The sequence below is a fragment of the Lutra lutra genome, chromosome 3 (assembly GCF_902655055.1).
Source record: "Lutra lutra chromosome 3, mLutLut1.2, whole genome shotgun sequence".
Lineage (NCBI taxonomy): Eukaryota > Metazoa > Chordata > Mammalia > Carnivora > Mustelidae > Lutra > Lutra lutra.
In genome coordinates, this window is record NC_062280.1 from 185,429,709 (window position 1) to 185,444,169 (window position 14,461).

General features: G+C 42.9%; 1 protein-coding gene across 1 annotated transcript in view; it reads right to left on the bottom strand.

The window, feature by feature from the left end:
* The window catches only part of DCT (dopachrome tautomerase), a 30,983-nt gene extending 17,240 nt beyond the window's left edge, over positions 1–13,743 (bottom strand). The window contains exons 1-5 of the mRNA XM_047722417.1: positions 13,449–13,743; positions 4,979–5,278; positions 2,819–2,919; positions 2,519–2,685; positions 851–1,030 (exon numbers count right to left, since the gene is read on the bottom strand). Coding sequence (XP_047578373.1) covers positions 851–1,030; positions 2,519–2,685; positions 2,819–2,919; positions 4,979–5,278; positions 13,449–13,743 — 1,043 coding nt within the window. The remainder of the gene's footprint in view (positions 1–850; positions 1,031–2,518; positions 2,686–2,818; positions 2,920–4,978; positions 5,279–13,448) is intronic.
* Between the last annotated feature and the right edge of the window lie 718 nt (positions 13,744–14,461).

Here is a 14,461-nt window from a genome sequence, read left to right on the forward strand (position 1 = left end):
GATTGTGTTCCATTTCAATAGCATTTTTACTACCATGAAGAGCAAATATATGTTCCTTTTCAAACAATCTTAAATGTCAGCCTTTATATGATCCTTGACACTACTCTGAGAGCTGTGTCCAACCCCCGCACGGACTTTGAATTCTGCTGCACTTGGCACAGCTCTGCATTTTTCAGTTTACCCACCCCCCCCCCCCCGCCCCAAATAACCCACCAGCTGTATGATTTACACACAGGATAGAGAGAATTTGGTTTGGGGGAAGACCATGAATCTATCCGTCGTGTCTTTCGGGAGCCCCATTCATCTTCGCTTAAAAATCTTATTTACATCCGTACTTATTTCCCACAATTCTGAAAGTTTTTTTAGAGGGAGAGATTTATTCGTTGGCCTTTCCATTTCAAGTATTGTGATGTCATTGCTGTGTTGTAGCTTGAGCTGCATTTGGTCTACAATACTTCTCTGGGATCTCGGACTTTGATATTAAGGTCTATGGCTGATACATTTAAGAGAAAAGAAAAAGAAAGAACATGAGCAAATACTTGTTTAAATACTATATTTAATGAAGTACCTGATTCTGAACACTGTACCTATATAGGCCATAGTTAGAAATACCAAAGATGGTTTTGAATAGCTAATTAGAAAATATTAAAATGACACTATTCATTATAGTGGGTGGTTGATGACTTTCCTAACACTGGTTCTTGTTATCCTCACTTGTCAAGCCCTTCTGCATTACTTAGCCTTGTACGTGACTCCCAACATCCAGATTTCCTTCTAGTTCATTACAACCACAGGCATGAAAATCTTAAAGTATTTTAAAATGCCATCTAACAGAGTTCAGAGCACCAACCTGAAGCTGAAGGTCGAGTTCTGGAAGAAAGGGGGGCTGTCAAACTTCTTGAGAGATAGACAATCTTGTATGTCTTTTAAAGTTGGCAATTTTGCACTGTTCAGTCCCACTTGATTTCTTCTTAACAGACCTTCGTAGGTCCCATTACAGAGGGTGACCCGGCGGTTATAGTCATCCAGGCTAAGGGTTGTATGGAGAGTGAAAATGGAATGTTTTAATTTGTGAATAGTGTCATAACTTTGGGCCAAACCAACCAATCAAAATCTCAGTCATGATAAAAATTTTATTACAGTGATCCATCCCACCATGTTGGGGAGCACTATCCAGAAGTGCTCTCCAACACTCCAGAAGGCTGTAGGAAAAGCTCAGTGTGTAGAAGAGGGGATCCCTGATAGATTGGCCTACACCCCCGGAAACACATGAACACCCAGATGAGGGGTGTGTTCAAGGAAGCTTGACAAAGACACAGGGCAGGGGAGCTAGAGCCAGTATGATTGGGAAGAAACAGATAAATAAAGGAACACAGGGGGCACTGGGGTGGCTCAGTAGGTTGAGCATCTATCTTTGGCTCAAGCCAGGATCCCAGGATCCTGGGATGGAGCCCCGCCTCAGCCTCCCTGCTCAGCTGGGAGCCTTCCTCTCCCTCTCCCTTTGCCCCTTCCCTGGTTCATGCTCTCTCTCTCTCAACTAAATAAATAAAACCTTTAAAAATAAATAGATAGATAGATAATAAAGGAAAGCAGCAGGGACCTTTCTTTGAGATATGTGCCAAAAAAAGAAAAAAAAAAAGGAAGAAATTTAAGGAGTCACTGAGGACAGGATTTGCAAGGTTGCATGGGTTGCAAGGCTGGTCATTTGCTTATATGTTTTTCAGTACTTCTCTGCTTGGGATGTATACCTCTGCCTCTTAGAGACTTCTCTTGACTCTCTTCTTGGCTTCGCACTTAGACCTGTCATGATTCTTTTCACATTGTATTGGAATTTGTTTACAAGCAATCTGCCTTTGTAAATATAAAACGATATCCAAAAGGGAAGTTTTATTTTATTCATTCTTGTATTATCAGTACCATTACACTGCCTGGAATACAATCAGTACGTAAGAAAGGTTTGGCCGAATGCAGAAACTATTTATAGCTTTAAAACAGTTGATCTAGAAACGATAACCAAGCCCATTGGATTCACCAGTGTGATTTCCAGACCTCTGGGTTTTTTTGTTGGTGGTGGTGGTTGTTTGTTTTGTTTTGTTTTGTTTTGTTTTTTAATAAAAGGGCTTAGAATTTTTTTTTAAATCCCACTTCCCTCAGGAAAATCATTTTCAGAAACATGTAAAAAGAACCCAGGGGGCACCTGGGTGGCTCAGTGGGTTAAGCCTCTGCCTTCAGCTCAGGTCATGATCTCAGGATCCTGGGATCGAGCCCCGCATCGGGCTCTCTGCTCAGCAGGGAGCCTGCTTCCTCCTCTCTCTCTGCCTGCCTCTCTGCCTGCTTGTGATCTCTCTGTCAAATAAATAAATAAAATCTTTAAAAAATAAATAAATAAAATAAAAAATAAAAAAATAAAAAGAACCCAGGATGCACTGGAAAGAGATATGCACAGCCTTTCTCCGTCTCTCAGACGTAGGATAATATGGCCTCTGGATTTTCATTGCAGGTAAACGTGTACCATTACCTATCACAGACAATTTCCCAGTTGGAGAATCTCGAGTTCTGACTAATTAGAGTTGGATCATCTTGTCTTGCTGCCCCAAGCAGTTGGTCCGTACATACATCACAGTCGTTCCTCCCGGTGGCAAAGTTCCAGTAGGGCAAAGCAAAGGACTCATTGCCGATAAGTTGCTAAAAGCAAAGGGCATGCCTAGTTACTTAACTCATGACATCAAATACAATAAGAAAGCATATAAAACAAAGACTGATATGGGTCTTGACCAAACACAAAACTAAAAATACCAAATGCAGAGTTTTGACCAACCTGGAGATCCCTTTCCAGACACAGCAAATGGTACCGGTGCCAGGTAACAAACGCAGGTCCTTGATGTGAGAAGTCTATGGCCTTGTATGGGCGCCCTGGTCCTAAAGCAATTGGGAAACATATTAAAGATCATGGAATAATATTTTTTAAATGTGAAATCTTACTCCAGTGGGATGTGTCTGCGGAACCAGTAAATCCATGCTGTTCTAACTGAAAAAAAAAAAAAAATTGTTTTTGTCATTTATCGCTCTGAAAACAACAACAGTGACAACAAAACAATTTCAGAAGCAACTAGCACTTCTAGGGTAAATTCTCCATCTTTCGAAAGTTTGATTGTCCTCAGAGATCCAGACACCTCTAGGTCACTTTCAGCTTTGAGAATCCCTGTCAAATGCTTAATTTTAAAGTAACATTTCATTAAGATGAGATAAGAGTATCCAAAGGATTAGATCATTAAGAGCTCAATGAAATATGTTTTCAAAAAACATTTTCTAACCTACTCCTTCCAGATGCACACATTTATAAGGGAGGGATTAATTAATAATAAGGCAACTTGGGCTGCTCTTAGTCCTCATTCAGGCATTTTTGTCACTGAAAAGAACTTCGATGGATTTTGCCTTCACCATCAGTCAGTTACAATCACCAGCTGACAAGCATGGTCGCCAAGACTAGAACAGAGAAAAATACACTCAGACCAATTTTGCTCGCCACTGGAACCGTCAATTTTAGTGAAAAGCTTTGGGCAATTGAATGACCCCCTTCCTGCCCGTTCCATCCTTCTTCTGCTTTCATAAAAGCTTTCGATGGTTATGTAGAAACTTTAGCTAACTTTAGTTCTTTTTCAAAGTACCTATAATAACTTCAGACAGCTGAACAGACACGAATATAAATTTAATTCCTAGGTATGACCAGAAACTATAGTCTTCCTTCCCTCCTGAGAGACAACCCTCTCATAAAGCAAAAATTCCTCCGAGTGATGACAGGAAAACTATAAAGGTTTACAGCCAGAAAAGCCTCCTTATCTGTCGATAAAGACAGATGCTTACCTGAGAGGCAAGATTTTTAAGGACTCGCACTGAGGAAAGACATGCTATCACTTGCTGGTGGCTACGTAGTCCTTTTTAATTCAGAACAAAGACTAATGTTCCCCAAATGAACTAATGAGGTAAAATCAAACAATGGGGAGCCAGTGATAAACACAAGAACAGACAATTCCAATGAGAATCTGACTATTCAAAGGGAGCTTGATGTCTTCATTCACCCTGACTCAAACAAGGGGCCCCAAAGGTGGGGATAAAAGGTATAGCCAAAGAAAGCTTCAGGATTCCAGAGGATACGACCAGGAATGGATTCCCATCCCTCTGGAGTGAGCTGACGTCTGTGTGATCCCTGACTGAGACATATCCAAGGGCATAGCTGGTCCTACAAGATTAATGAAGTTCTTAACAAACAAGGCCCCATTCCAAGTCTTACACAGGCCCTGACTGGGGGATCTAGAAGGGCAGGGCACCATTTTCTCAGGCATCCACTGCAACCGTTCAAAGGGCTAATTCAGGAGGAATTCTACATTGCCAGAGCAGCTAATGCTCTTCCATGACAATACAACTCCGAAAAAACCCAAGGATCCCAACAGTGAGACACCATTTACACGCCCCATGAATGATGACGCAAAAGTTTAAAGACTAACACATGCATGTTTAATGAGATACGCACTTTCCACACAAACTCTCTAATTCTGCACAAAGAAGTTTCATGTGCTTTAGCACATGTTCTGTTAATTCCTCTAATTTGAGGGAAAATGTCAGAGAGGGCTTCCATGGCCAGATTTAGACATGTTTTCTTCTGGAATCAAAAGGAATTTGCCTCCGCTTCACCAGCCTTTGCCTTTGAAGATTAATAGCTTCACAGAGGAGAGTTTAGACTTTGAACCCATCACACCAACTCCAGGGGAAAACATTTTCCCAAATGTCAGCCAACGTACTGGTAGAATGTTCTCCCTCCTTGCTTCAGGCAGCATTGGATAATCATCTGATTTTCGTAAGCCTAACCCTTCTTGGGGTTGTTCTCTTGTTAATTAACTTGCCCGAAATTACTTCCCCACCCATCCCCCCACAGCCCCAAACTATAATAATATACCCTCGGCTGAGGGAAATAACCCACCTAATAGCGTATCTCTAACAGAGTAATAATGGAGCCACACGAAGAAATCGTATATGCTGCAGTTGGCGATCTGCGGCTGGGTCCCGTTAGGCCCCAGCAGGCCGAGCCAGTGCTGGGTGGTGATCACGTAGTCGGGGTGCGTCGTGTTCTTTGCAAGGTCTAAGGCGTCCAAGAACTGCTCCCTCTCCTGAGCCGTCAAGGAATGAAGATTTTTCCGAATCACCGGGGCTTTCCTCTGACTGCAGTCGTGGCCGGTCCAGCCAAACTTGCAGCCCCCACAGTTGTAGCCAGCAAAATGTCCTAGTTTATTTTTAAAAGAAAAAAAAAGTGGGGGGGGATGGAAGAGGGAGTCAGTTTATGTAGCTTGGAAGAAATTTCTGAATTTGAGGTCTGGGCTAGAAAGGAGGAGAGGAGGGAGGTGTTTGCAGGAAGGTGAAGGAAGCCATTTTCCTACACTTCCTCTCCTCTTGAAATCTCCAAGGATGGTAGTACTAGAGTTCCTTAGAAATACTGCCAGCAAGAAAACAATATGAAAGGTGTCACAAGCTGTCATGGGTGGACCGTGTCCCTTCAAAATTTGCAGGTTGAAGTTCTAACCCCCAGTCAGATTCAATATGACTATATTTGGAGCTAAGGTCTTCAAAGAGGAAATGAGGTTTAAAATGACGTCATTAAGTGGCCCCCAATCCTGTCCAATGGGTGTCCTTCCAAGAAGAGGCAGTTTGGACACTAGTAGTTACAGAGGGAAGACTATGTGAAGACCGAGGGAGAAGACAGAAGCCAATGAAGCAGGAGAGAGGCCTCAGGAGAATCCCACCTTGCTGACAGCTCGACCTGGGCCTTGAGGTCTTCAGAACCGGGGAGAATGAGTTTCTGTTTCCTCCCCACACCCCGACCTCCAGGCTGCCCAGCAGTCTGGGATGGCAACGCTGCTGAACCCTGCTCTCTCTGGCCCACACAAAGGGCCCACACAGAGTGAGTGGCTCATTGACTTAGAAGAGGAAGAGAACATTTGCCAAGCTCAAGGTGGAACCAAAATAAATGGGCTGATTTCCAGGGATTGAGGGGAAATCTGACGTACAAAAGCTGGTTTATTTCACAAAGGAGAGAGTTAAGACAAAAATCGATGGAGGCTGGCAGGTCATAAAGGTGAATTAGCTGCCACAGTCTCAGGAAGTGCAAATCACTGCAGGGCTCCCCCCGTCCACGGCCCAAATGTCCCTGCTTTCTCAGCCCAGGGAAGGAGAACTAGCCCTATGAACTAATAAGCTCCTTCCTGATTAGCATCTAAAGTGGGAATTATTTCAGCTTGTCCTGGACTTTTCCCTTTTTAGCCTTGATTACTGCTTTTGGTATGACCAGCCCCTCATTCCCTAGGTGGTGATAAGTTAGAGAGTAAACATTTAAATATTTTTAGAGCAAAATGTTGAAGCGAACAGGGTCAGTAATACTCATCTCCCAGGGGATTAGAGGGGTTACTAAAAGCATTAAAATGGGAAACCAACTCTGCTTTCCTCCTCCCTCTCCCCCTCCTCCCCCTCCCTCTCCTCCCAGATCCTTTTACTAGCTCTCACTTCAGTCCACAGCACTTTTCCCTCATCATCTCCTTAAATTCCTCTCTGCCTGGGTTACCACTCCTGCTCTCAGCCTCACGATGGGTGGTCTACAAGGTCATCCTTAACTCTACATGTCAGGGTCAGATGTTCCTATCCCTGAGCTCCCCCCACCCCGGTACCTTACACAACCCCTCCACTGGATTCATCACACCAGCAGTAATTATCTACTTGTCTCAGGTACGGGCATCCGGAAGGCATTTATCCCACTGTCTAGGCTGGTGCTTAGCCTTGTACAAAATGAATATCTGTTGACTGACTAAAAGAAACATAAAGCCAAGTCACCACGATATTCACTTTAAAAATTATACATTCTTATTCATAGTTGTACCTCAATAGAGCTGAAATTTTTTTGAAAAATTAACTAAAAACAAAAACATATAAAGCATGTGACAGATAATCCAACAGACATAAAAATTCTTCTTCTTTCTCCCTATCCTCGTGGATTAGGAGGAAAACCGGTCCTGTAAATAATTTTGATAAATGGTAAATACCAAAGCAGAGGTAAGGAAAAAATATTATGACCACAGGAGAGAGAGGATTATTTTAATTCCTACAAAGAAAATATTATAATAACATGAAACAAAATGACTAGCATTTGTATCATGTAAAGAAAAATGCCCGGGCCTCCTTTTCTATTAAACCAGTGGATTTGGGGATCATTAAAGAAAATGTCATTAAAAATATCATGAGTAAGAATTTTCTTAAGGTAATTTATTTGGGTTCTATGCTCCTCGAAAGACTCAAAATATCCTACCTGTCCTCACATAACTCAGTTAGCTGTAGTCTTCTATGTTTTAACATCATATGAGAATGTAATAAAAAACACTTAAAAGGAAAAAATTCTACTAGTCCCAAGGCTGAAACATGTTTTGGAACAGTTTCAGTTAAACATTTAAATCTACATTGATTATTAGAGGGAAACTACTAAATAGAAATTATTTATAAATATTTATTGAGCAACCGAGTACCCGAATACCAGTACCCAAGTAACCAATACCAAGTACCCAAATGTCCACCATTTCCCTAGAGCCAGATGACTGAAGGGGAATACAGAGCCACAGCTTTACAATAAGAGAGTGAGGGTCTCCTTCCAAATGCTAAGAAATTGCACACCCCAATTTTAAAATGATCGGTTCAATACATTTCTACATGTAAATGCGTAAAACTTGTCTCCGGATTTTGTCGAAGTTGAGTAATTTGTAACTTATGTCATGAGTTTTAATATTCCTTCACTTCCTTTACCATAATTATTTTTGGTTGCTAGAAACAAAATGATCAATAGCTAATTATCTCCCTCCTTTGTTTATTCAACAGATAATTTATCAGCACCCACAGCCTAAAGGGCCGTCAAAGCTCCGCGTGCCTCTCTCTGTGCTCCCACTTGTTTTGTTCGGAGAAGTCTCCATGCTTGTAGGTTTGGATTTCACTCTTTCAAGCCTGTCAGATTGGGATCAGAGTTCTGCCTCACAGAGTCAACGCGGAAAACAAGCAGCTTAACATATTAAGTGCTTAGAACAGTGTCTGGTACATAATAAATTCTATACTGAGTGTTGTTATTATTACCAGATACCACTTAGAAGCAGGATTTTAGTTTTTTTTAAAGATTTTATTTATTTATTTGACAGAGAGAGAGATCACAAGTAGGCAGGGAGGCAGACAGAGAGTGAGGGGGAAGTAGGCTCCCCGCTGAGCAGAGAGCCCGATGCGATGCGGGACTCAATCCCAGGACCCTGAGATCATGACCTGAGCCGAAGGCAGAGGCTTAACCCACTGAACTACCCAGGAACCCCGAAGCAGGATTTTAAATATTTGTTTTCATCTGTCTTCCTCGTCTGCTATACGGTGGACACCTTAAAAACCATGTTGTGTTTTTTCCCCTCTTTGTACCTGAAGGGCTAGCGTCACTAGGGCTAAATAAATGTCAATCAGGTAGGTGAGAAATGAAGCAATGAATAATGGAATAAAAGGCTTTAGGTATGAGAAGATATATGTAGATATAAGGCATCATGGCTTCATCCAGGAGATGATGGACGTGTGTGCCATGAACCACCAGTGCAGTTCTAACTCTGGGGACAAGTGAAAACAGAGGAATAAACCAAGCACCACAGAAGACAAAAGGCAAAACAATTAATTCTGATTCAGAAGACCAGAGCTGCCTCACAAATTATGTTAACCAAAGACGTTTCATTTTACAAAACAATACTTGCCCTCAAAAAAGCAACATAGAAGGGCTAAGAAGAAAGAATTGGGATGGGGAAGGAGGCAAAACGGGGGAAGGGGATTAAGAAGTACAAACTTCAAGTTACAAAATAAATAATTCATGGGGAATAATGGACAGTATAAGGGATATGGCCAACACTATTAGGTAGGAACTTTTACTATGCAGTGTATACAAATGTCGGGTCACTGACTTGTACATCTGAAACTAAGATAATACCTTAGTTTATATCTTATATATTTATTTATTTATATGTTTATATTTGTTTATATCTTATATTTTAGTTTATATCTTATATCTTATATATCAGTTATAGCTCAAAAAATAAAAAAAAAATTGTCTGCCTGTGAGCTCGCCTATGACCCTGAAATGTACAAAAAAAAACAAAAAACTTTTCCAGCATCTCTCCAAAAACTCTGCATTCGAGCCCCTGTTACATTTGGAGCTTCTAAACATGGTCCAAAGTATTCAAGAAAATGCTGCAGATAACAGAAAAGTGCAGCAACATGGAAGCCCAGCACACAAAATGCTTATTTCTCTAATTTAGATTCCCTAGTGGTTTCCTACATCAACTTGACCTGAGTCCATTTATTCCCCCAACCTACCAATAGCAGCACCAAAAAATACAAGATGGCCTCTTAGCAGAGATGGCATTTTCTTACTGGAAAATGGGGAGAGAAGGAAAACTAAAGGATCTGGAGATACCAATCTATCTACCATTGAGTATGTCCTTGGGCAAAAATTAAATTTAAAAAGACAAATTCGTAAACCCACTTAGGACTGGGCTAGGGTTAGAAAAGAGAGTGAGAACCGCCAAGCCGTACACGTTCCTACATGAACTGTAACACCTCAACCTCAGAAGGCTATTAGACTAAAGAAGCTTAAGGACCACTGATTAGTGAATTTACAAGGAGCTCTAAATAGCGTATTCCTTTTAATTAGAGATTCTATTATTTTAATAACAATACTTTACACTCACAGGGAGCCTTTCATCTACAGAGCTCAAAAAGATTTTACAAGTGCGGTTTCATCATTATCCCCATTTCAGAGATTGGAAAAACGGAGGCACTTAGTCACTTGTACAAACAAGAAGCTCTCCAACAACTGTTCAAAAACTATTTGCTGTGCATGTTTTCCAAAAGTCCAAAAACACAGCTGCAACTGGTATGTTCTCAGAAACGCCAGCTGGCAAGGGAGATGTAGAAGGCAAAGAGCTAATGCCAAGGTCTCCTGAAATTCAGGTCCTCCTGACAATCAAGGTCAGTGGGTTTTGGGTTCCAATTTATCCCTCCAGAGAACAGAGAAGTTCTCTCTAGAGGATTTGAGCCCATCATTTGTGTGTGTGTTGCGGGGGAGTTCCCCTCCAGATTTTGTTATTTCTCTTTGTTAGGCTAATGTCTTTTACCAGCTTCAAGTCCGTGAAGACTATGGAGTATTTTATTTTATTGTGGTATGAACATTTAACATGAGATCTATCGTGTTCATGCGTTTTTAAATGTACAATACATCATTGCTGACTCTAGGTGCCACGTTGAACATTAACTCTCTTGAGCTTGTTCATTTTGCCTAACTGAAACTTTCTGTGCACTGATTACTAACTCTCTCTGTCTCACTCCCTGGGCCCCAGGTAACTAGCATTCCACTCTTTGATTCAATGAATTTGATTTTAGATACCTCATATAAGTAGAACCATGCCCTATTTGTCTTTCTGTGACTGACTCATTTCCTCAGTGTAAGGCCCCTCAGATTCATGCATGTTGTCACCCACTACACGACTGCCTTCTTTTCTTTAAGGCCGAGTAGTATTCAGTTGGATGTATATACCACTTGGCTACAATGTGGAGAAATTGGAATCCTTGTACACTGTTGGTGGAAAAGCAAAATGGCCCAGCCACTATGGAAAAACACAGTACGGAGCTTTCTCAAAAATTAAAAATAGAACTACCATATGATCTAGCAATTCCACTTCTGGATATTTGTCAAAAAAAACCTGAAATCAGGATCTCATATAGATGTTAGCACTCCTGTGTTTATGGCAACACAATTCCCAAGAGCCAAGATGTGGAAACAATCTTAATGTCCATTGATGGATAAATGTCTGTTTATTCTTCCATTGCATTAACAAAGCTCAGGGTCATCATTACATCTCTTCCTTAATAAATTTTGGTGACCTAGAAAAATCCCAGGAGCCCTATTTGCAAAAAAAAATTATGAGGATAACATAGAGGAGAGCTTTGGGGTTTAAGTTTTGGGATCAGGTTTAAATTCTGAAAACTGCTTCCCAAACCAGGAAATGCTACTCTTGGAAGGCAAGCAACTCACTCTTTGGGGGAGAATAAGCTGAATGAACATCCTATGTCTTGCCTTGGGACAACACGACACATCACAGAATGGTGATTACTGTTTATAATAAATTGGTTTCCAGCTCAGCCACTATGACTTGGTCTGATGCCCTGAGACTCAAAGAATAAGACCATTGAGCCAATATAAGTGGAGCCAACCAGAATTGGTATGGAAAGAGCTATGATTCTGAATGAGTCTACACAGACCAAATCATAGAGGACGGGAGGAGAGCCATAGGCTGGTAGTTGGTCTCAGGAGCAGCCATGGCCTTGACAATGGCTGGCAATGGAGACCATAGGCACTGAGAAAGCTCTGCCTCCTTGGACTGGCCTATAGACATGTGAAGTCCTTAACAGTCTTAAGAGGTCAAACCCTCTTTCTGACCCACTTTGCCCTAGGTATGTGTTTATCCTCCTCTGAGCAGGGGGGATCCCTTTTCATGTTAGGAAGTAGGTCACTGTGACTCCAACTTCCTGTAACTTCTGGAGAAATATTATAGGCGCCTTCTGGGAAGGGAGACTATAATTATCCCTTCTATTTGGCCATTCTCTATTCTCTCCATCCTCACCTTTAAAAAACAAAAGGAAAAAACAAACAAACAAACAAACTTGCTAACCAGGTCAAAATATAAAGTAGATGATGATAAGAAGAGCTAAGAGTTATGTCTGATTTGTTAATATCGTCTGCCTCAGGACTCCATAAATGGAGAGGCCCAACCGTTGTAAGTGGTAGCACTCTATCATTGATTTGGCCTGGAAGTAAGTGTTCTAGAAGAATTTTTGAGTCATAGACAAAGAAGTTACTGTGTAGTGTGGTTTCAGTCACATAGGTAATATGAAACCTGCTGCTTCTCAGACAAAAGCCAGGAGAATCCAAGAAATAATGTCTATAGAAGACAATGCTCAATTAGCTCAGAAAAATATGAATAGTATATGTTCAGTATGCTATTGTCACAATGATTACCCAACGGAAAACTAACAGTTCCTTCGAATCGCAGAATTAACATGACTGCAAAATGATTATATAGCCAGAATTTTCTGCATGTTAAGACTAACACCATTCCTACATCAACATGCAGTCCTTTGTACATTTCCTAAGTTCACCTTTTTATATCCCTTCATAGCCTCATTATCTGTATTCCCTATGTGCCAGCATGCTATAAGAATGTGAGCAAATAATAATAATAATTTATTTTTTTAAGATTTTATTTATTTATTTGACAGAGTGAGACAGTGAGAGCGGGAACACAAGCAGTGGGGGTGGGAGAGGGAGAAGCAGGCCTCCCGCCGACTGGGGAGCCCGAGTGGGACTCGATCCCAGGACCGTGGGATCATGATCTGAGCCAAAGGCAGAAGCTCAACAACTGAGCCACCCAGGCGCCCCTAATAATAATAACTTAAAAAAGAACACTTGGCATGCAGCAGGCTGCTGTATGTAGAAGAGAGGCCAACGGCTTTGCTAAAGTTGCCACGAGCGGTTTCTGTGCGTCAAATGCCCTGCCAGGATTTGAGGGTTTACGGCCCCTGTGCGTGGCGGCTGAACCCAGGCAGGCCCTACTGAAGACGACTTGAGAAGGCTCAGAAGAGCTCAAGGCATAAAAAGAGGGCAGGGATTTCAAAGAAACGAGTAATAAGAGAGCCCAAGATCTGAAAGAGGGACAACGAGCCAACATCCAAATGCCCACATGCAACCCAGGCAAGAGCAGAAAAAGCCATTGTTTTGCCAGGACCCTCCCTCCACAGTTCCCAGATGCCCTGTCCCACCCCAGCCCTCCAACTGCGGCAAAGTGACAACCCAGGCATATCGTGAACTAGCAAGAGGTACTCTGCCCAAGACCCGTTCCAAACACAAGAAACTCTGAGGCTAGGACCGCGGAACCCCTGCCTTGGACGCCTGTCTTGGAGACGCCAAGGCTCCCCGCACCACCCACCCCCCTTCTACAAGTGCAAACCCATTTCAGAAAGGGAGGCCACGGAATCATCTTGAAAGGACTTGCTCTGAAGCTCGTTAGCTTCCCCCTTCCAACAAACAAGCCAATGGCATGTTGGCATGAGTTCACATAACCGGGCTTGGCCCACGTAATACTCATCTGGTGGACTAGAGGGTGCGAAACGTAGAACCAAGTCATCAGCCCGACTCAGTTTGCTTCCTGTGAAAACCAAACTTGGCTGGCCACGGAAAGCCTCATCTGATAGTCTGAAGAGTTTCCTCTCGTCCTGAGAAGTGGCTCCTTTCCCAACAGGGACCTCCCCACCTAGCTCAGGGCAGGGCCCGGTCTGCCCGCCTCCCTCACCTGTGCACCGGCAGGTCCGGTGGAAGAACTTCCTCGGCCAGCCTTCTCGGTCGTCCTGGTTGCGTAGGACGTAAGGACCGCTCCAGGGCCTGGTGTCGGCTTGCACCTCCGTGCACTGGCCCCGGCCCTCCTGGGAGCCACAGATGTTGTCGGGCTCAGGACCCAGCGACGGGCAGCACTCCTTGCTCATCAGGCTGTCCACGGTCATGCAGACCCGGGGGAACTGCGCGCGGGCTCCGGGCAGGAGTGCGCAGCCCAGGCAACTGAGCACGAGCCCCCAGCCCAGAGGGCTCATGGCTTTGTCAGCAGAACTCCTCTCCCTTTCCACTCCCCGATTCGGCCCTGCCTTTCTCCTCTTCTTCCAGTCCTGAGCTCTTGAACACTCGTTCAGTGGATTTTTGGTTTTGGGGGTGGGGGAGTTGATATTGTTTGTTTTCGCGTTCTATTCCTCTCCCCTTAAAAAAAAAAAAAAAAAAAAAAACCCTGCAAAAAATCTGCTGAACCCACGTGAGTGCACGTGTGTACTCGCACACGCATGGGCTGTTTTATGTGATTCAAACAACTACAACAAATTTAATGCCATTCCAAGCGCCTCTCAGAGCCAGATTTAACGAGGGTAGCGCTTCTCACCATCTTTCCCCAGTTAAATCAGGCTTTGCCTAATTGCGATAATTTACGGGGTACTGCAGTCATACTCCTTATTATACTGGTATTTCTAAACCCCTCCTTTCCTCCTTAGCCCGTAACTTTAATTGCCTTGAACTCAGTTCAAAAGCCAAACACCGTGCTGCCTTTATTCTGTCTGGCTTGCCAAACCACAGGGCCTTGTGGGGTTTTTGTAAGGGCTGGGAGAAGCCATCATTAGGGGGATTAGTGTTAGAGAAACCCTCATTGTTAGCACATGACCCAAAGGGCATAATGAAGTACATACAGTTGCTGGCTTTGTTTCAAAAGGGCAAAACCATCTTCATTATCTGGGCTCATGTGCCCCAGCCAAGCTTGTGACCTCAGAC